The sequence below is a fragment of the Somniosus microcephalus genome, chromosome 4, assembly GCF_052327205.1.
Source record: "Somniosus microcephalus isolate GS21.2 chromosome 4, FLI_Smic_1.0, whole genome shotgun sequence".
In the NCBI taxonomy this organism is placed as follows: Eukaryota; Metazoa; Chordata; class Chondrichthyes; order Squaliformes; family Somniosidae; genus Somniosus; species Somniosus microcephalus.
In genome coordinates, this window is record NC_140990.1 from 157,313,499 (window position 1) to 157,338,947 (window position 25,449).

General features: G+C 46.0%; 1 protein-coding gene across 5 annotated transcripts in view; it reads left to right on the forward strand.

The window, feature by feature from the left end:
* Positions 1-25,449, forward strand: part of LOC147119946 (islet cell autoantigen 1-like protein) — a 179,320-nt gene that overhangs the window by 35,065 nt on the left and 118,806 nt on the right. For all 5 annotated transcript variants that reach the window (XM_085985392.1, XM_085985393.1, XM_085985391.1 and 2 more), the window contains one exon: positions 10,486-10,558. In XM_085985392.1, the coding sequence (XP_085841518.1) occupies positions 10,486-10,558 (73 nt within the window). The remainder of the gene's footprint in view (positions 1-10,485; positions 10,559-25,449) is intronic.

Below are 25,449 nucleotides of genomic sequence, written 5' to 3' on the forward strand. Positions count from 1 at the left end.
GCCTTAGGCTGCATTTACAATACAACTGTAGCATTGGCACAAAGCGGCTTTACTTTGTAGTGAGGCTGAGAAGCTGCAGTGTAACTCGAGAGTCAAGGCCTCCCTTCCAGGGAGTCTCTGTCTGCTTCACTGCACAACCAGCTTAGTCTTGACTCCGGATTTCTGCTAAATGTCTTGGGTTTGGTGCAAAACAAAACTGTTCTTGCTAACACTATATAGTTATAATCTAAATGCAACCGTAGAATTTATTAGCCAAAATGTTGCCACTGTAATATCCCTATCTTTCTGTGTTTATTTACTTTTCCATTTTGGTGCAACAGGCTCGAGGGGCTGAATGGGGATCGGGCGGGAAAATGGAGTTGAGGTCAAAGATCAGCCATGGTCTTATTGAATGGTGAAGCAGGCTTGAAGGGCCATATGGCCGGCTCCTGCTCCTAATTCTTATGTTCTTAATGCCTTACTCCTGTTCCTGTGGAATATTGTATTATCCAGTAGCTGTTGCCTGTCCCTGTACCAGTGCCAACACTCAATCCAGAGGGTGAGTAAGGGGCCCATTCTCTGGCTTCTACCAGTGTTACTCTTGAGCCTGGTTATTTGCAGTTGCCTGGAGTGGTGTGGCTGACTTGCCCCAAATGTACAAAATAAATCTCTGAGCTGTGAATATTCTGTCAGGAGAAGGAAGAGCAGTGGACTTTCAGATAGAGATAGATTGGTTGGATGGCATTGTCTTTTCCAGAGATTGTTTCTTCCGGGTTGGTTCTGGTGTGAGGGATAAGAATGAGCCAGAGAGCTGGCCATCTGTCTCCTGAAGGGAATCCACATCTGACCAAATCGCCCTTAGTTGAGCATGTGTTAATCTCTTGGATTCAATAGTCATTCAAAGCATTTGGACCCAAGGAATTTACAAAGGCAGCATCATCTGGCATCAAATCATTGCAGTGCATATAACATATCTAAGGATGTCGATTAGTCAGACCATAGAGCATCTAGGAAGATTTCCAGTGGGAATCCAGGAGACAGTTAAGAGATTTTAATGCACTCGGGATCCTAATAATAGCTTCCATTCTACTTCTGGGTGGACTTCTGAGCAGGCCTGAAAAATGTGGCCACCTCACCAGTAAACCCTGATGACCATTTTTGGGTGTCTGGTATGTTTCATGTGATTGGCCTTCATGTATCTGGTCGCTGTCCTCCATGGTTCACATTGTTTCCCATTGCTCTTCTGCGTATTCCCCAAGCTTGCTTCCGGTGGGAAGTGAAAAAGGATGATGCTGAGGTATAATGTGATGAAGTCTTGCAGTGTTATCAGGATTCTGTGGCGTTTTCTATGCCATCTGGCTCTGAGTTGGTTGGATATCTAGAGGCAGCAATTGACATAGGTACTCACGAGGAATCGTAGGGGTCCTTGGATGTGATGGATTCATTCTTCGATTTGCGGACAACGTTTGTGGATGGAAGGACTAAGGCATTCCATGCTGTTACAGAGAGTAACCCTCACCTTGCTAATCATAGAATGGTTACAGCACAGAAGGAGGCCATTTGGCCCATCAAACCTGTGCTGGCTCTCTGCAAGAGCACTTCAGCTGGTCCCACCCCCCCGCCCTTTCCTCGTAGCCCTGCAAATTTTTTTCCTTCAAGTGCTTATCCAATTCCTTTTTATCCTTTTTGAAAGCCACGATTGAGTTTGCCTCCACCACCCTCTCAGGTAGTGCATTCCAGATCCTAACCACTCGCTGCATAAGAAAGTTTTTCCTCATGTCGTCTTTGGTTCATCTGCCAATCATCTTAAATCTGTGTCCTCTGGTTCTCAACCCTTCCGCCAATGGGAACAGTTTCTCTCTTATCTACTCTGTCCAGACCCCTCGTGATTTTGAACACCTCTATCACATCTCCTCTCCACCTTCTCTGCTCTGAGGAAAACAACCCCAGCTTCTCTCGTCTGTCCATGTAACTGAAGTCCCACATCCCTGGAACCATTCTTGTAAATATTTTCTGCCCCATCTCTAAGGCTTTCACATCCTTCCTAAAGTGCGGTGCCCAGAATTGGACACAATACTCCAGTTGAGGTTGGAGCAGTGTTTTATAAAGATTCATCATAACTTCCTTGCTTTTGTACTCTATGCCTCTATTTATGAAGCCCAGGATCCCGTATGCTTTTTTAACCGCTTTCTCAACCTGCCCTGCCACCTTCAACGATTTGTGCACATATACTCCCAGGTGTCTCTGTTCATGCACCCCCTTTGGAATTGTACTCTTTAGTTTATATTGCCTCTCCTCGTTCTTCCTACCAAAATGTATCACTTTGCACTTTTCTGCGTTAAATTTCATCTACCATGTGTCCGCCCATTCCACCAGCCTGTCTGTCTTCTTGAAGTCTATCACTCTCCTCCTCACTGTTCACTATAAACAACAACTACATGGAGATGAAGCAAATGTAATGACATTTGCAGTTTATTACGTTGCTGTCTGGAAAAAATGTATTTCATTCACACATGGCAATTTTTCTAAAATGTCAGGGAGTTTACAAATAGAAATTCCACCATGAAAAGTAATCCTTTAAGAAACTGAAGCAAGTTCGCCTGATGACACTGAGCTGTGTTTGTACTATGCTATGCTGGAATCCATTGTTAAGGAAGTGGTATCAGGGCACTTAGAAAATCATAACATGATTAGGTAGAGTCAACATGGTTTTACAAAAGGGAAATCATGTTTGACAAATTTATTAGAGTTTTTCGAAGATTAACTAGTAGGATGGATAAGGGGGAACGAGTGGATGTAGTCATAGAGTCATAGAGTTTTACAGCACAGAAAGAGGCCCTTCGGCCCATCGTGTCTGCGCCGCCCATCCATCCCTGTCCAGTCTAATCCCATTTTCCAGCATTTGGTCCATAGCCTTGTATGCAGTGGCATTTCAAGTGCTCATCCAAATGCTCCTTGAATGTTGTGAGGGTTCCTGCCTCCACCACCCTTTCAGGCATTGAGTTCCACATTCCAACCACCCTCTGGGTGAAAAAGTTCCTCCTCAAATCCCCTCTAAATCTCCTGCCCCTTACCCTGAATCTATGCCCCCTTGTTATTGACCCCCCCACTAAGGGGAAAAGTTCCTCTTTATCTACCCTATCTATGCCCCTCATTATTTTGTACACCTCAATCAGGTCCCCCCTCAGCCTTCTCTGCTCCAAGGAAAACAACTCCAGCCTGTCCAGCCTCTCTTCATAGCTGAGGCGCTCCATCCCAGGTAACATCCTGGTGAATCTTCTCTGCACCCTCTCCAAAGCAATCACATCCTTCCTATAGTGAGGCGACCAGAACTGCACACAGTACTCCAGCTGTGGCCTCACCAGCATTTTGTACAGCTCCATCATAACCTCCCTGCTCTTATGAGAAGGGACTTATCAGCAACCTTCTTGTACGAGGCCCCTTGGGTCAGAGCGATCATAATATGATCGAGCTCTCAGTCGAGATGGAGAGTGAGGAAATTGAATCAGAGACTAAGGTCCAGAACTTAAATAAAGGGAATTACGAGGGTATGAGACGGGAATTGGGTAAGATTGATTGGGTGGTGTTTCTGGGGGGATTGACAGTGGATAGACAATGGCAAGCATTCAAAGATAGAATGGAAGAATTCCAGAACATGTTTATACCGGTTTGGCATAAAAATAAACCTAAAAAGGTGACTCAACCGTGGATAACGAGGGAAATTAGGGACAGCATAAAATAAAAAAAAAGGGCATATCAACTGGCAAAAAAAAGCACCAGACCAGAAGATTGGGGGCAGTACAGGATACAGCAAAAGAGGACAAAGGGATTAATCAGGAAGGGGAAAATAGAATACGAAAGTAAACTTGCAGCAAACATAAAGACAGACTGCAAAAGCTTTTATCGGTATATCAGGAGGAAAAGACTGGTAAAATCCCAAGTCGGTCCCTTGCAGTCCGATTCGGGAGAATATATAATGGAGAATAAGGAAATGGCAGACCAATTAAACTCATACTTTGGTTCTGTATTCACAAAGGAGGACACAAATAACCTCCCAGGAATATCGGCAAACATAGGGACTAATGAGAGGGAGGAGCTGACAGAAATTAGTATCTCTAGGGATATGGTGTTGGGTAAGTTGAGGGGACTGAAGGCTGACAAATCCCCGGGGCCTGATAAACTACATCCTAGGGTACTTAAGGAGGTGGCCCTGGAGATAGCAGATGCTCTAAGGATCATCTTCCGGAACTCCATTGACTCGGGAACAGTACCCGTGGATTGGAGGGTAGCTAATGTTACCCCAATATTTAAAAAGGGGGGTAGAGAGAAAGCAGGGAATTATAGACCAGTAAGCCTTACATCGGTTGTGGGCAAAATGCTAGAGTCCATTATTAAGGATAAAATAGCGGAGCACTTGACAAATGGGGAAAGGATCGGACAGAGTCAACATGGATTTACAAAGGGTAAATCGTGTTTGACTAATCTGCTGGAATTTTTTGAGGAAGTAACTGGTAAAATAGATGGGGGAGAGCCAGTGGATGTGGTGTACCTTGACTTCCAGAAAGCCTTCGATAAGGTTCCACACAAAAGATTATCATGCAAAATTAAGGCTCATGGAATTGGGGGCAAAGTATTAACGTGGATAGAGAACTGGCTGGCGGATAGAAAACAGAGAGTTGGAATAAACGGCTCGTTTTCGGAGTGGCAGGCAGTGACCAGCGGGGTGCCGCAAGGATCTGTCCTGGGACCCCAGCTGTTCACAATATATATAAATGATCTGGATCAGGGAATTGGATGCAATATTTCCAAATTCGCTGACGACACTAAACTAGGAGGAGGGGTGGGCTCTGATGAGGATGTCAGGAGGCTACAGTGCGATTTGGACAGGTTGGGGGAATGGGCGGATACGTGGCAGATGCACTATAATGTGGATAAATGCGAGGTTATCCACTTTGGGGGTAAAAACAGGAGGGTAGATTATTATCTAAATGGCAATAGATTGGGAGATGGGGAAGTGCAGAGGGACCTGGGTGTTCTTGTGCACCAGTCACTGAAGGAGAGCATGCAGGTGCAACAGGCGATTAAGAAGGCAAATGGTATGTTGGCCTTCATATCAAGGGGGTTCGAGTATAGGAATAGGGATACCTTACTACAGCTGTACAAGGTGCTGGTGAGACCGCATCTGGAGTATTGTGTACAGTTTTGGTCGCCCCATCTGCGGAAGGATGTTCTTGCCATGGAAAGAGTGCAACGGCGATTCACCAGGCTGATACCTGGAATGGCGGGAATGACCTACGAAGAGAGATTAAATAGTTTGGGCTTGTACTCACTGGAGTTTAGAAGATTGAGAGGGGATCTCATCGAAACATATAAAATTATGGCAGGCCTGGACAGGCTGAATTCGGAGAGAATGTTTCCAATGGCCGGGGAGCACAGAACCAGGGGCCACAGTCTAAAAATAGCGGGCAAATCATTTAAAACAGAGATGAGGAAGAATTTCTTCACTCAAAGAGTGGTGAGCCTGTGGAATTCCCTGCCACAGAGGGCTGTGAAGGCTAATTCAATAAATATTTTCAAGAGAGAATTGGATATATTTCTGAAGGCTAAGGGGATTAAGGGTTACGGAGAAAAGGCGGGGACGGGGTACTGAACTGGTAAGATCAGCTATGATCTCAGACGAAGATCAGCCATGATCTCATTGAATGGCGGAGCAGGCTCGAAGGGCCGAATGGCCTACTCCTGTTCCTATCTCTATGTTTCTATGTTTCTATATTCTATGCCTCGGCTAATGAAGGCAAGTATCCCATATGCCTTTTTAACCACCTTATCTACCTGCTCCGCTGCCTTCAGGGATCTATGTACATGTACACCAAGGTCCCTCTGACCCTCTGTACTTCCTAGGGTCCTACCACTCATTGTGTATTCCCTTGCCTTATTTGTCTGTCCAAAATGCATCACCTCGCACTTTTCAGGGTTAAATTCCATTTGCCACTTTTCCGCCCATCTGACCAACCCGTTTATATCGTCCTGTAGCCGGAGGCTTTCCTCCTCGCAATTTACCACCCCACCAATTTTCGTGTCATCTGCGAACTTACTGATCATACCTTTTACATTTTCATCCAAATCATTTATGTAGATCACAAACAATAAGGGACCCAGCACCGATCCCTGAGGTACCCCACTGGACACAGGCTTCCAGTCACAAAAGCAACCTTCGACCATCACCCTCTGCCTCCTGCCACTCAGCCAGTTTAGGATCCAACGCGCCAAGGCACCCTGGATCCCATGGGCTCTTACCTTCTTGACCAGTCTCCTATGCGGGACTTTGTCAAAAGCTTTACTGAAGTCCATGTACACCACATCCACAGCATTTCCCTCATCCACCCCACTAGTCACCCCCTCGAAAAATTCGATCAGATTTGTTAGACATGATTTACCCTTGACAAAGCCATGCTGACTATCCCCGATTAATCCTTGCCTCTCCAAGTGGAGATTAATTTTGTCCCTCAGAATTTTTTCCAATAATTTCCCCACCACAGATGTTAGACTCACTGGCCTGTAATTCCCTGGTTTATCCCTGCTACCCTTCTTGAATAATGGTACTACGTTAGCTGTTCTCCAGTCCTCTGGTACATCCCCTGTGGCCAGAGAGGTTCTGAAAATTAGTGTCAGAGCCCCTGCAATCTCCTCCCTTGCCTCCCACAGCAGCCTGGGATACATCTCGTCCGGGCCTGGGGATTTATCCACTTTTTGGCCCGCTAAAACCGCTAGCACCTCCTCCCTCTCGATGCTAATATGTTCAAGTATGTCACAGTCCCCTTGCCCGATTTCTATGTCTGCATCGTCTTTCTCCATAGTGAACACAGATGCAAAAAATTCATTTAAAACCCCGCCTACATCCTCTGGCTCTACACACAGATTGCCACTTTGGTCCCTAATGGGCCCTACCCTTTCCCTGGTTATCCTCTTGCCCTTAATATACTTATAAAACATCTTAGGATTTTCCTTTATTTTGCTCGCCAGTGTTATTTCATGGCCCCTCCTCGCCCTCCTAATTTCTTTTTTAAGTATGCCCCTGCACTTTTTATACTCCTCTAGGGCTTCTTCTGTCTTTAGTCTTTTGTAACTGCCAAAAGCCCCCCTTTTATTTCTAATGCATTTTTGTATATCCCTTGTCATCCAAGGTTCCCTTTGCTTGTTGGTCCCACCCTTGACCTTTACAGGAACATGTTGGCGTTGTACTCTCTCTATTTCCCTTCTGAAAGTCTCCCACTGTCTTGATGTGGATTTTCCTATAAGTAGCTGTTCCCAGTCCACTTTGGCCAGATCCTGCCTTATCATATTAAAATCGGCCTTCCCCCAATTTAGAACCCTTATTTCCGGGCCGTCTTTGTCTTTTTCCATGACCACCTTAAATCTCACCGAATTATGGTCACTGTCGCCAAAATGCTCTCCTACTGACACTTCCACCACTTGCCCGGCTACATTCCCCAGAATTAGGTCCAGTACCGCCCCCTCTCTTGTAGGACTTTCTACATGTTGGCTCAAAAAGCTCTCCTGGATGCACTTTAAGAATTCTGCACCCTCTAAGCCTTTCACACTCTGACTGTCCCAATTTATATTGGGGAAGTTGAAATCCCCCACTATTATTACCCTATTATTTTCGCACTTCTCAGAGATTTGCCTACATATCTGTTCCTCTATCTCCCCCTGACTGTTTGGGGGCCTATAGTACACTCCCAGCAAAGTGCTTGCCCCCTTTTTGTTTTTAAGTTCTACCCATATGGCCTCATTAGAGGAACCCGCTAATATATCATCCCTCCTTACAGCAGTAATTGACTCCTTAATTAATATTGCAACACCCCCTCCCCCTTTTACACCCCCCTCTGTCTCGCCTGAAGATTCTATACCCCGGAATATTGAGCTGCCAGTCCTGACCCTCCCTCAACCATGTCTCCGTGATAGCAACAATATCGTACTCCCATGTGTTCAACAACAACTTCAGTTCATCCACCTTATTTGCAAGACTCCTTGCATTAAAATAAATGCCTTCCAGCCCTGCCATATTCTCTTTTGCCTTCACATATTTGCTCTGCCTTCCCAGCTGACTTGTTTTTCCCTCTGTATTTGGCCGTAAATCACCCCCTACTATAGCTCCACTCTGTACCCCAACCCCCTGCCAAGTTAGTTTAAACCCTCCCCAGCAGTGCTAGCAAACCTCCCCGCAAGGATATTGGTTCCCCCCTGGTTCAGGTGTAAACCGTCCGACTTGTACAAGTCCCACCTTTCCCAGAAGCAGACCCAGTGATCCAGGAAACTAAAGCCCTCCCCCTTGCACCATCCCTTTAGCCACGCATTCATCTGTTCTATCTTCCTATTCCTATACTTACTAGCACGTGGCACCGGGAGTAATCCAGAGATTACAACCTTTGAGGTCCTGCTCCTTAATCCTTCACCTAGCTCCCTAAATTCTTGCTGCAGGACCTCATCCCTCTTTTTACCTATGTCGTTGGTACCAATGTGGACCACGACCACTGGCTGTTCTCCCTCCACCTCCAGAATGCCCTGCAGCCGCTCAGTGACATCCTTGACCCTGGCACCAGGGAGGCAACAAACCATCCTGGATTCACGTCTACGGCCACAGAAACGCCTATCTGTTCCCCTTACTATAGAATCCCCTACCACTATTGCTCTCCCACTCTTTTTCCCCCCTTCCTGGGCAGCAGGAGCACCCCCAGTGCCAGGAAGTTGGCCGCTGCTGCCTTCCCCTGGTGAGTCATCCCCCTCAACAGTATCCAAAGCGGTATACTTGTTTGAAAGGGGGATGTCCGCAGGGGTTCCCTGCACTACCTGCCTGCCTTTGTTGCTCCGCCTGATGGTCACCCCCTGTGCTGCCCTACCCTGAGGCGTGCACAACTCGCTAAACGTGTTATCCACGAGTGTATTTGGATTTTTAAAAAGCATTTGATAAGGTGCCACAGAAGAGGTTATTACACAAAATTAGGACTCAAGGTATTGGGGGTAATATACTAGAAGACAGAGAGTAGGAATAAACAGGACTTTTTCAGGTTGGCAGGCTGTAACTAGCAGGGTACCGCAAGGATCAGTGCTTGGGCCTCAGCTATTTACAATCTATGTTAATGACCTAGATGAAGGAACTGAGTGTAACGTATCCAAGTTTGCTGATGATACAAAGCTAGGTGGGAAAGTAAGTTGTGAGCAGGATGCAAAGAGGCTGCAGAGAGATATAGACAGGTTGACTGAGTGGGCAAGAACATGGCAAATGGTTTATAATGTGGGGAAGTGTGAAGTTATCCACTTTAATAGGAAAAACAAAAAAAGCAGTATATTTTTTGAATGGCGAGACTGGGAAATGTTGGTGTTCAGAGGGACCTGGGTGTCCTTGTACATGACTCACAGAAAGTTAACATGCAGGTACAGCAAGCAATTAGGAAAACAAATGATATGTTAGCTTTTGTTACAAAGAGATTAGAGTATAAGAGTAAAGAAATCTTACTACAATTATACAGGGCATTGGTGAGGCCACACCTGGAGTATTGTGTACAGTTCTGGTCTCCTTACCTAAGAAAGGATATACTAGCCTTAGAGGGAGTGCAACGAAGGTTCACCAGACTGGTTCCTGGGATGAGGGGATTGTCCTATGAGGAGAGATTGAGTAGACTAGGCCTATATTCCCTAGAGTTTAGAAGAATGAGAGGTGATCTAATTGAAACATGTAAAATTCTTAAGGGCTTGACAGGGTTAATGCTGGGAAAATGTTTCCCCTGGCTGGGGGATCTAGAACATGAGGTCAGAGACACAGAATAAGGGGTAGGCCATTTAGGACTGAGATGAGGAGAAATTTCTTCACTCAAATTCTCTGCCCCAGAGAGCTGTGGATGCTCAGTCGTTGAGTATATTCAAGACAGAGGTAGATAAATTTTGGGGAACGAAGGGAATTGAGGGATATGGGGATAGTGTGGTAAGGTGGAGTTGAGGTAGAAGATCAGCCATGATCTTGATGAATGGCAGAGCAGGCTCAAAGGGCCAAATGGCCTACTCCAGCTCCTATTTCTTATGTTCTAAACCCCTCTACCTCTGTTTCCTCCTTTAAGACCCTCCTTTAAAGCCTACCTGATCATCTGCCTTAATATCTCCTTATGGCTCGGTGTCAAGTTTTGTTTGATAGCACTACTGTGAAGTGCCTTGAGACATTTTACTACATTAAAGGCGCTATATAAATGCAAGTTGTTGTGTTAAGACTGCTCAGGTTCATTTGACCTAGGACCCTTATAATTGGCGAACACAGACTTTTTGCTGATAAGTCATAGTCATAACGGCACAGAAGGAGGCCATTTGGCCCATCAAGTCCGTGCCGGCTCTCTGTAGAGCAATCCAGTCAGTCCCATTCCCCCGTCTGGGCTGGAATCAAGAGGGTTACCCGTTGTTGCTTGCCCGGCCCCCTCTGCAATTCTATCTCACACATTTCTAATGTCACTGTTCCAGGTATACCGTATAATACAGACATCATGCATGGAGCTTCTGAAGGCAATTGAGAAATATCAGCAGAGACTCAACAGTAAGTATCCATATGCTTCCTTTCTGTAGGGTTGACCAAACCAGTTGCAAGAGCTGGTCAGCTGTGGCGTTATCAGTGAACAGCTCCATTGGGTGCAACACAGGTTGAGAAGGCAGAAAAACTTGCATCACTGGATACCAACTGAATTAGGAAATGGCCGCCTGAGTTTTTCCAGCATTTTCTGTTGTTGTTTCAGATTTCCAGCATCTGCAGTATTTTGCTATTGTACTGGGAAATTCTTGCACTAGCTGTCTAGTCTGATCAACATCCGAAATGCTGATTTGCAGGGCTTCCAACCAACTCTTCTGAGACTAGTTCCTGCAACGTTAAAATGGGCAACCATTGAATATCTTTCTTTTCATCTGCAATTCAATTATGGAGTTCATCTTCAGTTGCAAAGTGGGATGCTTTAAATTTCAGACTTGCCTTAAGTTACTGGCTTGGCACTTGTGCTGACAAGAGTAGAAGGTTGGCATATGTGGTTTGCACCACTATAGTGAATCTCCCTTGCTGCATAGACAAGGCAGATGCTCGTGCCAAGCTCTGAACAGAGTAAGTTCCGTCCCGCTGGGATTTTTGCACGTCTGTCTTGGTGAAATTTGACCCCCGGAGCTCGGACCGATCTCTTAAATTGCTGGAAAGGGATTCTGCCCTATATAACACCCAGACTCCATTCATGCTGGTACAGGATCCAGCTCAGAAAAACCTAATTCAGAAAGAGAGTTGCATATGAAGCCAAATTCTTCCCTGCCCCCAGACTGACTGGGTAGAGAGGGAAAGCTTGGTGTTTAAAGATACTGTGCACACAGTGAATCAGGGTGTGCTGTTGGCTTCAGCTCATTTTTAATTATAGGTTGTTGCCCAGTGGATAAACTAAAGCAAGATAAGAGATTTCAGGTGTTATATTTGTTATTGCTGTGATGTCAGCATGATGTAAGTGGCTGAATCAGATTTGGGTACAGTACTGTACCAATATTGTCACTAGGTGTACAAAAGCAAAATACTGCAGATGCTGGAAATCTGAAATAAAAATAGAAAATGCTGGAAATACTCAGTAGGTCAGGCAGCATCTGTGGAGAGAGAAACAGAGTTAACATTTCAAGTCGATGACCTTTCGTCAGAACTGGAAAAAGTTAGAGATGTAACAGGTTTTAAGCAAGTACAGAGGCAGGGAAAGTGGGGAGGGGAGGAAAGAACAAAAGGGAAGCCCTGTGATAGGCTGGAAGGCAGGACTGATTAAATGACAAAAGGGATGATAGTATAAAGCAAAAGGACATGATAATGGGACAAGTAAAACAAAATAAGTCTAGAAGAGGTGTAAATGGCAATGGCAGAATCATTAACAGCTGCCATGTGAAAAAATAGGGGCCGAGGTTATGGTCTGAAATTGTTGAACTCGATGTAGAGTCCAGAAGGCTGTAAAGTGCCTAATCGAAAGTTCCTCGAGCTTACGTTGAGCTTCGTTGGAACAGTGTAAGAGGCTGAGGACTGAGAGGTCAGAGTGGGAGTGGAGCAGAGAATTAAAGTGACAGGCGACCGGAAGCTCAGGGTCATGCTTACAGACTGAACGGAGGTGTTCCGCAAAGTGGTCACCTAATCTGCGTTTGGTCTCCCCAGTGTAGAGGAGACCGCATCGTGAGCAGCGAATACAGTGTACTAAATTGCAAGAAATGCAAGTAAATCGCTGTTTCACCTGGAAGGAGTGTTTTGGGCCCTGGACATGGGAAGGGGGGAGGTAAGAGGGCAGATGTTGCATCTCCTGTGCTAGCACGGGAAGCGGAGGGGGTGTTGGGGTGATTGAGGAGTGGACCAGGGTGTCGCGGAGTGAGCGGTCCCTTCGGAATGCTGAAAGGGGAGGTGAGGGGAAGATGTGTTTGGTGGTGGGATCACGCTGGAGGTGGCAGAAATGGCAGAGGATAATCCATTGAATGTGGAGGCTGGTGGGGTGAAAGGTGAGGACAAGAGGAACCCTATCGTGGTTTCTCCATCACATTCCCAGGCTGTGGGAGCCTTTTCGTCTTTGGCAGATATCCCATGCTTCCCTCCCCCATTGCTGTTCTGCTATTCCCATTTCCACCTCCTCTAGACTTATCATCCCTTTTTTGTCATTTAATCTCTCCAGCCTTCCACCCTATCACAGACCTTCCCTTTTGTTCTTTCCTCCCACCCCCCCTTTCCCTGCCCCTGCACTTGCTTAAAATCTGTTACATCAACTTTTTCCAGTTCTGGTGAAAGGTCATCGACCTGAAACGTTAACTCTGTTTCTCTCTCCACAGATGCTGCCTGACCGGCTGAGTATTTTCAGCATTTTCTGTTTTTGTCACTAGGTATATTTGGCATTTCTGAATTCACAGTTAGAAAAATCATACTTTACTTTTGTAGGATCGAATCATAAAAATTTACAGCACGGAAGGAAGCCATTCGGCCCATCGTGTCTGTGCCAGCCGAAAAGAGCTATCCAGCCTAATCCCACTTTCCAGCTCTTGGTCTGTAGCCCTGTAGGTTACAGCACTTCCAAGTGCATATCCAAATACTTTTTAAATGTGATGAGGGTTTCTGCCGCTACCACCCTTTCAGGCGGTGAGTTCCAGACCCCCACCAACCTCTGGGTGAAAAAAGTTCTCCTCAACTCTCCTCTAATCCTTCTACCAATTACTTAAATCTATTCCCCCTGGTTATTGATCTCTCTGCTAAGGGAAATAGGTCCTTCCTATCCACTCTATCTAGGCCCCTCATAATTTTATACACCTCAATTAAGTCTCACCTCCGCCTCCTCTGTTCCAAAGAAAACAACCTCAGCCTATCAAAATCCTCATAAATCTCTTCTAAAGAACAGATGGTGGGTGGAGAAAGTGCAGGAGATCCAGCAGCTAGCTGACAACCACGGCGTGCATGGATTCTTTATCGCAGTCAAGACCACCTACGGCCCAAGGTCCTACCCCACTGCGGGCCAAGAACAGAGGGGTACTCATCAAGGACAGAGAGGCAGTCAGTGCCCGCTGGAAGGAGCACTTTGAAGATCTCCTTAACCGAGACTCTGTCTTCGACACGAGTGTCCTCAACTGCATCTCGCAGCATGTTACCCACCACCACCTCAGCACAACCCCAGCCCGGCATGAGATTGAAAAGGCTATCCGACAACTGAAGAACAACAAGGCCTCCGGAGCAGATGGAATCCCCGCCGAGGCGCTAAAACATGGTGGAGAAGCACTATTGGCGCGAATACATGAACTCATTTCTCTTATTTGGAAGGAGGAGAGCATGCCAGGGGATCTCAGAGACACCGTAATCATGACCATCTTCAAGAAAGGTGACAAGTCCGATTACGGTAATTACAGAGGAGTCTACCTGCTGTCTGCCACAGGGAAAGTCATCGCAAGAATCCTCCTCAATCGTCTTCTCCCAGTGGCTGAAGAGCTCCTCCCAGAATCGCAATGCGGATTCTGCCTACTAAGGGGCACAATGGACATGATCTTTATCGCGCGTCAACTACAAGAGAAATGCAGGGAACAGCACCAACCGCTGTACATGGCCGCCTTTGACCTCACAAAGGCCTTTGACACTGTCAACCGTGAGGGATTATGGAGTGTCCTCCTCAAATTCGGCTGCCCTCCAAGGTTTGTCACCATCCTCCGCCTGCTTCACGATGATATGCAAGCCGTGATCCTGACCAACGGATCCACCACAGACCCAATTCACGTCCGGACCGGGGTCAAGCAAGGCTGTGTCATCGCACCAACGCTCTTCTCGATCTTCCTTGCTGCAATGCTCCATCTCACCCTCAGTAAGCTCCCCACTGGAGTGGAGCTAATCTACAGAACAAACGAGAAACTGTTCAACCTCCGTCGCCTCCAGTCCAGATCCAAGGTCGTCCCATCCTCTGTCATCGAATTACAGTATGCAGACAATGCTTGAGTCTGCGTACACTCTGAGGTCGAACTCCAAACATCGTCAACACCTTCACTGAAGCATACGAGAACATGGGCCTTGCACTAAACATCCGTAAGCCAAAGATCCTCTACCAACCTGCCCCCGCCACACAATACTGCGCCCCAATTATCAAAATCCATGACGAGGCCTTGTACAACGTGGACCACTTTCCATACCTCGGGAGCCTACTGTCAACAAGGGCAGACGTCGATGACGAAGTCCAACACCGCCTTTGGTTGCCTGAGGAAGAGTGTGTTTGAAGACCAGGACCTCAAACCCAGCACCAAGCTCATGGTCTACAGAGCAGTAGTGATACCCGCCCTCCTGTATGCTTCAGAGACATGGACCATGTACAGCTGGCACCTCAAAGCACTGGCGAGGTGCCACCAATGCTGCCTCCGCAAGATCCTGCAAATCCATGGGCAGGATAGGCACACCAACGTCGGTGTTCTCGCTCAGGCCAGCATCCCCAGCATCAAATCTTTGACCACGCTTGATCAGCTCCGATGGACGGGCCACATCGTCTGCATGCCCGATACGAGACTCCCAGAACAAGCGCTCTACTCGGAGCTTCGACATGACAAGAGATCCCCAGGTGGGCAGAGGAAACGTTTCAAGGACACCCTCAAAGCCTCCTTGCAAAAGTGCAACATCCCCACCGACACCTGGGAATCCCTGGCCCTCTCTAGTAGAATCACATCTTTCCTGTAATGTGGTGACCAGAACTGCACGCAGTACTCTAGCTGTGGCCTAACTAGTGTTTTATACAGTTCTAGCAGAACCTCTCTGCTCTTATATTCTGTGCCTCAGCTAATAAAGGAAAGTATCCTGTATGCCTTCTGAACCACCTTATCTACCTGTCCTGCTACCTTCAGGGATCTGTGGACATGCACTCCAAGGTCCCTCTGTTCCTCTACACTACTCGGTATCCTACCATTTATTGTGTATTCCCTTGCCTTGTTAGCCCTCTCAAATGCATTACCTCACACTTCTCCAGATTGAATTCTATTTACTGTACCACTTTTCTGCCCACCTGACCAGTCCATTGATATCTTCCTGCAGTCTACAGCTTTCTTCCTCACTATCAACCACATTGGCAATTTTTGTATCATCTGCAAACTTCTTAATCATGCCCCCCTACATTGAAGTCTAAATCATTGATACATACCACAAAAAGTAAGGGGCCTAGTACTGAGCCCTGTGGAACTTCACTGGAAACAACCTTCCAGTCACATAAATACCCTTCAATTGAAGTCCACTTTTACCACTTTTTTGCCCACCTGACCAGTTCATTGACCTCTTCCTGCAGTCTACAGCATTCTTCCTCACTATCAACCAATATCATCTGCAAACTTCTTAATCATGCCCCCGATATTGAAGTCTTAATTATTGATATATACCACAAAAAGCAAGGGACCTAGTACTGACCCCTGCGGAACCTCAGTTGAAACAGCTTTCCAGTCACAATAGTACCTGTTGACCATTACCCTTTGCTTCCTGCCACTAAGCCAGTTTTGGATCCAATTTGCCACTTTCCCTTGGATCCCATGGGCTTTTACTTTTCTGTCCAGTCTGCCATGTGGAACCGTGTCAAAGTCCTTGCTAAAATCTATGTAGACTACATCAAATGCGCTACCCTCCTTGTTACCTCCTTCAAAAATTCAATCTAGTCAGACACAACCTTCCCTTAACAAATCTATGTTGACTGTCCTTGATTATTCCGTGCCTTTCTAAATGACGATTAATACTGTCCCTCAGAATTTTTTCCAATAATTTGCCCACCACTGAGGTTAGGCTGACTGGCCTGTAATTGCTCGGTCTATCCCTTACTCTCTTTTTAAACAACAGTACAACGTTAGCAGTCCTACTGTAGCCAGAGAGGATTTGAAAATGATGGTCAGAGCCTCCGCTATTTCCTCCCTTGCTTCTCTTGCCTCTCAGGTCCGCTGCCTCAGTGGAGGCAGCAGACCTGAGAGGGAGCAAGAGCGGAGCCTGAGGATATGAAGAGCATGGCAGAGCGAGAGCGGAGGCAGCGGACCTGAGAGGGAGAGAGAGCGGAGCCTGAGGATATAAAGAGGCAGCGAACCTGACGACAGAAACAAGGAGTGACGTCACAGGAAAGCAGGGAAGTGATTGGTTGGTCAGTATTTCTCTTTTTATCTTGGGCATTGGTTTAAGTTAAGAGCCGGCATTAAAAACTAACGTTCAAAAAGAGGGAGCTGATTGGTGAGTATTTGCTAAGTGTTTTTAGTTGGCTTTCTTAAAGTTTTTAAGTTTACTCCAGCTAGGTTAGTAAATAGTCTGTTAATTAGAGGTATGGCAGGGCAGCTCACACCTGTGGAATGCACATCCTGTGCCATGTGGGGAGTCCTGGACTCCTCCCGTGGTCTGGACGACCACATGTGCGGGAAGTGTCGCCAGCTACAGCAGCTCGAGCACCGGGTTACGGAGCTTGAGCAGCGGCTGCAGTCACTGCTGTGCATCCGAGAGGCTGAGAGCTACTTGGATAGCACGTTTCGGGAGGTGGTCACCCCGCAGCTTAAGAGAGTGCAGGCAGAGAGGGAATGGGTGACTGTCAGACAGAAGAGGAGGACCAGGCAGGTAGAGCCCATCTTGCTCACCAACCAGTATTCGGTGCTGAGTACTGGTGAGGGCGATGGTTCCTCTGGGGAGTGCAGCCAGAGCCAAGTCCACAGCACCATGGAAAGCTCAGCTGCACAGGTGGGGGGGGTGAAGAGGAGAAGGAGAGCAATAGTGATGGGGGATTCAATAGTTAGGGGAGCAGACAGGCATTTCTGCAGCCGCAGACGTGACTCCAGGATGGTATGTTGCCTCCCTGGTTCCAGGGTCAAGGATGTCACTGAATGGCTGCAGGGCATTCTGAGGGGGGGAGGGTGAACAGCCAGAGGTTATAGTCCATATTGGTACCAACGACATAGGTAGGAAGAGGGATGAGGTCCTGCAGGCAGACTTTAGGGAACTAGGAAAGAGGTTAAAAAGCAGGACCTCAAAGGTAGTAATCTCCGGATTACTACCAGTGCCACGTGCTAGTGAGTATAGAAATAGGAAGATCGAGCAGATGAATACGTGGCTGGAGAGATGCTGTAGGAGGGAGGGTTTTAGATTCCTGAGGAATTGAAACCATTTCTGGGGGAGGTGGGACCTCTACAAGCCAGACGGGTTGCACTTCAACGGGAACGGGACCAATATCCTCATGGGAGGGTTTGCTGGTGCTGTTGGAGAGGGTTTAAACTAGCTTGGCAGGGAACCTAAGTATAGAGTCAATAGGGAGGGAAGAAAAACTGGAATTGGAAAACAAAAACGTAGTAAGTAAATTGGAAGGACAGAGGAATCAAGGGCTAGATAGTAGTCAACAAAGAGGTTTGCCTGTACTAAATGGTGTATACTCCAATGCAAGGAGTGCAGTGAACAAGGCAGATGAGCTCAGGGCACAGGTAGATACTATTGACTACGATATTCTAGCTATTACAGAGACGTGGCTGAAAGATGGGCAGGTATGGCAGCTCAACATTCCTGGTTACAGGATCTTCAGATGGGATAGAGAGGGAGGTAAAAAGGGAGGGGGGTCGCGGTATTGGTTAAAGAAACTATTACAGCTGTGAGGAAGGATGATATGTTGGAAGGATCATCAAACGAGGCCATATGGGTCGAATTGAAAAACAAAAAAGGGGCGATTACACTGCTGGGAGTGTACTACAGACCCCCAAACAGTGAGAGGGAGGTGGAAGAACAAATATGTAGACACATTTCTGAGAAGTGCAAAAACTATAGGGGATTCCAACTACCCCAATATTAACTGGGATAAAATTAGTGTGACGGGTATAGAGGGTGTGGAATTCCTAAAATGTATCCAGGAGAACTTTTTTAGCCAGTACGTAGCAAGCCCAACAAGGGAGGGGGCGGTTCTGGACTTAGTTTTAGGGAATGAAGCTGGGCAGGTAGAAGGCGTATCAGTGGGGGAGCATTTTGGTACTAGTGACCATAATTCTGTTAGATTTAAGCTAGTTATGGAAAAGGACAAGGATAGACCAGGAATAAAAGTTCTAAATTGGGGAAAAGCAAATTTTGCTAAGCTCAGAGGGGATTTAGCCATAATGGACTGGAAACAGCTACTTGAAGGTAAATCAATGACAGAGCAGTGGGAGGCATTCAAGGAGGAGATCTGGAGGGTTCAGACCAAATATGTGCCCTTAAAGAAAAAAAGGTGGGACTAACAAATCTAGAGCCTCCTGGATGTCTAGGGGCATACAGGGTAGGATAAAGAAAAAAAGGGAGGCGTATGACAGATACCAAGGGCTAAATACTCCAGAATCTTTAGAGGAGAACAGAAAGTGCAGGGGTGCAATTAAAAAGGATATTAGGAAAGCAAAAAGAGATCATGAAAAATTCTTGGCAAGTAAAATCAAGGAAAACACAAAGATGTTTTATAAATATATTAAGAGTAAGAGGATAACTAAAGAAAGGGTAGGGCCTATTAGAGATCATGAGGGTAATCTGTGTGTGGTGGCGGGAGACGTCGGTAGGGTTCTTAATGAATACTTTGCGTCTGTTTTCACAAAGGAGAGGGGCGAAGCAGACATTTCTATTGGGGGAGGAGTGTGAAATATTAGATGAAATAAACATAGTGAGAGAGGACATATTAAGGGGTTTAGCAGCTTTAAAAGTGGATAAATCCCCAGGCCCGGATTAAATGTATCCCAGGCTGTTAAGCAAAGCAAAAGAGGAAACAGCAGAGGTGCTGACCATCATTTTTCAATCCTCTCTGGCTTCAGGTGTGGTGCTGGAGGACTGCTAATGTGGTACCCTTGTTTAAAAAGGGAGAAAAGGATAGACCGAGTAATTACAGGCCAGTCAACCTAACCTCGGTGGTGGGAAAATTACTGGAAAGAATTCTGAAAGGACAGGATAAAACTTCATTTAGAAAGACACGGATTAATCAAGGACAGTTAGCGTGGATTTGTTGAGGGAAGGTCGTGTCTGACAAACTTGACTGAATTTTTTGAGGCGGTAACAAGGAGGGTAGATGAGGGTAGTGCATTTGATGTAGTTTATATGGACTTTAGCAAGGCTTTTGATAAGGTTCCGCATGGCAGACTGGTCACGAAGTTAAAAGCCCATGGGATCCAGGGCAAAGTGTCAAGTTGGATTCAAAACTGGCTCGGAGACAGGAAGCAGAGGGTGATGGTTGATGGGTGTTTTTGCGACTGGAAGGCTGTTTCCAGTGGGGTTCCACTGGGCTCAGTACTAGGTCCCTTGCTTATTGTGGTATATATCAATGATCTAGACTTGAATATAGGGGGTATGATTAAGAAGTTTGCAGATGATACTAAAATTGGCTGTGGTTGATACTGAAGAAGGAAGCTGTAGACTGCAGGAAGATATCAATAAATTGGTCAGGTTGGCAGAACAGTGGCAAATGGAATTCAGTCCGGAGAAGTGTGAGCTAATGCATTTGGGGAGGGCTAACAAGGAAAGGTAGGATACCGAGTAGTGTAGAGGAACAAAGGGACCTTGGAGTGCATGTCCACAGATCCCTGAAGGTAGCAGGCCAGATAGATAAGATGGTTAAGTATGCATACGGAATACTTGCCTTTATTAGCCATGGCATAGAATACAAGAGCAGGGGGGTTATGCTTCAACTGTATAAAACACTAGTTGGGCCTCAGCTAGAGTACTGCGTGCAGTTCTGGTCACCACATTACAGGAAAGATGTGATTGCACTAGAGAGGGTACAGAGGAGATTTACAAGGATGTTGCCGGGAGTAGAGAATCTTAGCTATGAGGAAAGACTGGATAGGCTGGGTCTGTTACAATTGGAACAGAGGCGGCTGAGGGGAGACCTTATTGAGGTGTATAAAATTATGAGGGGCATCGATAAAGTGGATAGAAAGGACCTATTTCCCTTAGCAGAGGGGTCAAATAATTGGTGGAAGGTTTAGAGGGGATTTGAGGGGAAATTTCTTCACCCAGAGGGTTGTGGGGTTTGGAACTCACTGCCCGAAAGGGTGGTAGAGGCAGGAACCCTAACCACATTGAAAAAGTACTTGGCTGTGCACTTGGGATGCTCTAACCTGCAGGGCTACGGACCAAGAGCTGGGAAGTGGGATTAGGCTGGATAGCTCTTCGTTGGCCGGTGCGGACATGATGGGCCGAAATGGCCTCCTTCCGTGCTGTAACTTTCTATGATTCTTAACAGCCTGGGATACATTTCATCCGGGCCTGCGATTTATCTACTTTCAAAGATGTTAAACCCCTTAACATTTCCCCTCTCACTATGTTGATCTCATTTAATATTTCACACTCCTCCTTAACTGTGATGTCTGCATCATCCCTCTCTTTTGTGAAGACAGACGCAAAGTATTCATTAAGAACCATACCCACGTCTTCCGCCTCCACACACAGGTTACCTTTTTGGTTGCTAATAGGCCCTACTCTTTCTTTAGTTATCCTCTTTATCTTTTATTTATTTATAAAACATTTTTGGGTTTTCCTTGATTTTACTTGCCAATATTTTTTCATGCCGTCTCTTTGCTTTCCTAATTTCCTTTTTATTTTCACTCCTGTACTTTCTGCACTCCTCTAGGCTTTCTGCAGTATTTAGTGCTTGGTATCTGATATAAGCTTCCTTTTTTTGCCTTATCCTACCCTGTATAGATAGCCCTTGACATCCAGGGGGCCCTAGATTTGTTAGTCCCTTCCTTTTTCTTTGTGGGAACATATTTGCTCTGAACCTCGCTCTCCTCCTTGACTGCTCTGACACTGATTTACCTTCCAGTCCACTTTTGCTAAATCACATCTCAGCTTAGTAAAATTGGCCTTTCCCTAATTGAGAACTTTTACTCCTGGTCTCTCCTTGTCCTTTTCCATAACTACGCTAAATATAGCTGAATTATGATCACTACCACCAAAATGCTCTCCTACTGATACCCCTTCCACCTGCCCAGCTTCATTCCCTAAAACAACGTCCTCTCTTGTTGGCCTTGCTACGTACTTGCTAAAAAAGTTCTCCTGCATGCATTTTAAGAATTCTGCACCCTCTCTACTTTTTACACCGATTCTATCCCAGTTACTATTAGGGTAGTTGAAATCCCCTACTATTACTGCCCTATTGTTTTTGTACTGCTCAGAAATTTGCCTACAAATTTGTTCTTCTATCTCGCTCTGACTATTTGGGGGTCTGTAGTACACTCCCAGCAGTGTGAGTGCTCCTTTTCTGTTCTTCAGTTCAACCCATATGGCCTCATTTGATGATCCTTCTAAAATATCATCCCTCCTCACAGCTGTAATTGTTTCACTAATCAATATTGCAACCCCACTCCTTTTTTATCCCCCTCTCTATCTCGCCTGAAAACCCTGTAGTCAGCCAGGAATGTTGAGCTGCCATTCAGCGATGTTTCTGTAATAGCTATGATATCATACTTCCATGTGCTTATCTGTGCCCTCAGCTCATCTGTCTTATTCCTTGCGTTGAAGTATATACCATCGAGCACTGCCAAACTCCTTTATTGTCTATTTTCTAGCCTTTGTTTCCTCTGCCTTCCAAACTCACTTTTCTGCCTTCCATTTCCAGCTTTGCTTCTCTCCCTTCTGAATCTGTGCTCTGGCTTCCATCCCCCTGCCAAGCCAGTTTAAACCCTCCCCCGCCCCCCCGGGCGGGGATACTGGTCCCATCCCTGATGAGGTGCAACCCGTCTGGCTTGTACAGGTCCCAGAACCAGTTCCAATGCCTCAGGAATCTAAAGCTCTCCCTCCTGCACCATCTGTCCAGCCATTAATTCATCTGCTCTATCCTCCTATTTCTATACTCTCTTGCGCATGGCCCGGGAGTAATCCTGAGATTACTACCTTATTACTACCTGCTTTTTAATTTCTTTCCTAGCTCCCTAAAATATGCCTGCAGGACCTCAACCCCCTTTCTACCTATGTCATTGGTACTGATATGGACCATGACCCCTGGCTGTTCACCCTCCCCCCTCAGAATGTCCTGTAGCCGCTCAGTGACATCATAGAATCATAGAAAGTTACAGCATGGAAGGAGGCCATTTCGGCCCATCGTGTCCACACCGGCCAACAAAGAGTTATCCAGCCTAATCCCACTTCCCAGCTCTTGGTCTGTAGCCCTGCAGGTTAGAGCACCCCAAGTGCACATCCAAGTACTTTTTAAATGTGGTTAGGGTTCCTGCCTCTACCACCCTTTCAGGCAGTGAGTTCCAGACCCCCACAACCCTCTGGGTAAAGAAATTTCCCCTCAAATCCCCTCCTAAACCTTCCACCAACTATTTGACCCCTCTGCTAAGGGAACTAAGTCCTTTCTATCCACTTTATGCCCCTCATAATTTTATACACCTCAATAAGGTCTCCCCTCAGCCTCCTCTGTTCCAAGGAAAACAGACCCAGCCTATCCAGTCTTTCCTCATAGCTAAGATTCTCTACTCCCGGCAACATCCTTGTAAATCTCCTCTGTACCCTCTCTAGTGCAATCACATCTTTCCTGTAATGTGACCAGAACTGCACGCAGTACTCTAGCTGAGGCCTAACTAGAGTTTTATATAGTTGAAGTATAACCCCCCGCTCTTGTATTCTATGCCACGGCTAATAAAGGCAAGCATTCCATATGCTGCCTTAATCACCTTATTTACCTGGCCTGCTACCTTCGGGGATCTGTGGACATGCACTCCAAGGTCCCTTTGTTCCTCTACATTACTCAGTGTCCTACCATTTAATGTGTATTCCCTTTCCTCATTAGCCCTCCCCAAATGCATTACTTCACACTTCTCCGGATTGAATTCCATTTGCCACTGTTCTGCCAACCTGACCAATTTATTGATATTTTCCTGCAGCCTACAGCTTCCTTCTTCAGTATCAACCACACAGCCGATTTTAGTATCATCTGCATACACCCTATATTCAACTCTAGATCATTGACATATACCACAATAAGCAAAGGACCTAGTACTGAGCCCAGCGGAACCCCACTGGAAACAGCTTTCGAGTCACAAAAACACCCATCAACCATTACCCTCTGCTTCCTGTCTCCGATCCAGTTTTGAATCCAACTTGACACTTTGCCCTGGATCCCATGGGCTTTTAACTTCATGACCAGTTTGCCATGTGGAACCTTATCAAAAGCCTTGCTAAAGTCCATATAAACTACATCAAACACACTAATCCTCATCTACCCTCCTTGTTACCGCCTCAAAAAATTCAATCCAGTTTATCAGACACGACCTTAACAAACCCGTGCTGACTATCCTTGATTAATCCGTGTCTTTCTAAATGAAGATTTATCCTGTCCTTCAGAATTCTTTCCAGTAATTTTCCCACCACCGAGGTTAGGCTGACTGGCCTGTAATTACTCGGTCTATCCTTTTCCCCCTTTTTAAACAAGGGTACCACATTAGCAGTCCTCCAGTCCTCCAGTACCACACCTGAAGCTAGAGAGGATTGAAAAATGATGGTCAGGGCCTCTGCTGTTTCCTCTTTTGCTTTGCTTAACAGCCTGGGATACATTTCATCCGGGCCTGGGGATTTATTCACTTTTAAAGCTGCTAAACCCCTTAATACTTCCTCTCTCACTGTTTATTTCATCTAATATTTCACACTCCTCCCCCCTGACAGAAATGTCTGCTTCGCCCCTCTCCTTTGTGAAAACAGATGCAAAGTATTCATTAAGAACCCTACCGACGTCTCCCACCTCCACACACACATTACCCTCATGATCTCTAATAGGCCCTACCCTTTCTTTAGTTATCCTCTTACTCTTAATATATTTATAAAACATCTTTTGTGTTTTCCTTGATTTCACTTGCCAAGAATTTTTCATGCTCTCTCTTTGCTTTCCTAATATCCTTTTTAATTGCACCCCTTGCACTTTCTGTACTCCTCTAAAGATTCTGGAGTATTTAGCCCTCGGTATCTGTCATACGCCTCCCTTTTTTTTATTTATCCTACCCTGCATGTCCTTAGACATCCAGGGGGCTCTAGATTTGTTAGTCCCACCTTTTTTCTTTAAGGGCACATATTTGGTCTGAACCCTCCGGATCTCCTCCTTGAATGCCTCGCACTGCTCTGACATTGATTTACCTTCAAGTAGCTGTTTCCAGTCCACTATGGCTAAATCCCCTCTGAGCTTAGCAAAATTTGCTTTTCCCCAATTTAGAATTTTTATTCCTAGTCTATCCAGCTGAACCACCCATGGTGCCGTGGACTTGGTTCTGGCTGTACTCCCCAGAGGAACCATCGGCCTCGCCAGTACTCAGAACTGAATAGAGGGCGAGAAGTTCTCAGTGGACTCCTGCAATACCTGCCTGGTCTTCCTTATCTGTTAGGCGGTCACCCATTCACTCTCTGCCTGCTGAAGGGTGACCACCTCCTCAAATGTGCTATGCAAGTAGCTCTCAGCCTCGCAGATGACGTGATCACCTTCTGTGTTGCTTTTCATTTATAACCTTAAATTGCTCCTATTGCTGCCACCAGCAGTGACCATTCTGTACCTACCAGTACTTCAGCACAAAATGCTTTGTCAAACCACAGCCCAAGTTTGGACAGACAAAATCCAGTTCAAGGGGACACAGTATAAAAAATTTGCACACCAGCAATTATGCGTTACTAAAATCCCAGTGACCATACAATGATGTGATGGGAATCAGGATACTATGGTTGCTTCATCACCTGATAGTACAGCACATGCTACACCCTTGCTCATTGACACCTTTATCTTTTTGCCAAGTGCAACTAATTGTATTTTAATTGGCTGCGCCATAAAAACCAACTACTGTATTCTGGGCTTGATTCTGCTTTTGAAGTGTTGAGACAATGTGTGCCTGTAGGTGGTGCTGTTTGCATGTTTTGTATCTATGTATGGTATGCCATACTGTAAGAGACTGTACTGATACAGCAACAAAAAATGTGATGACTTTATATCTATGTAAGCATGAATT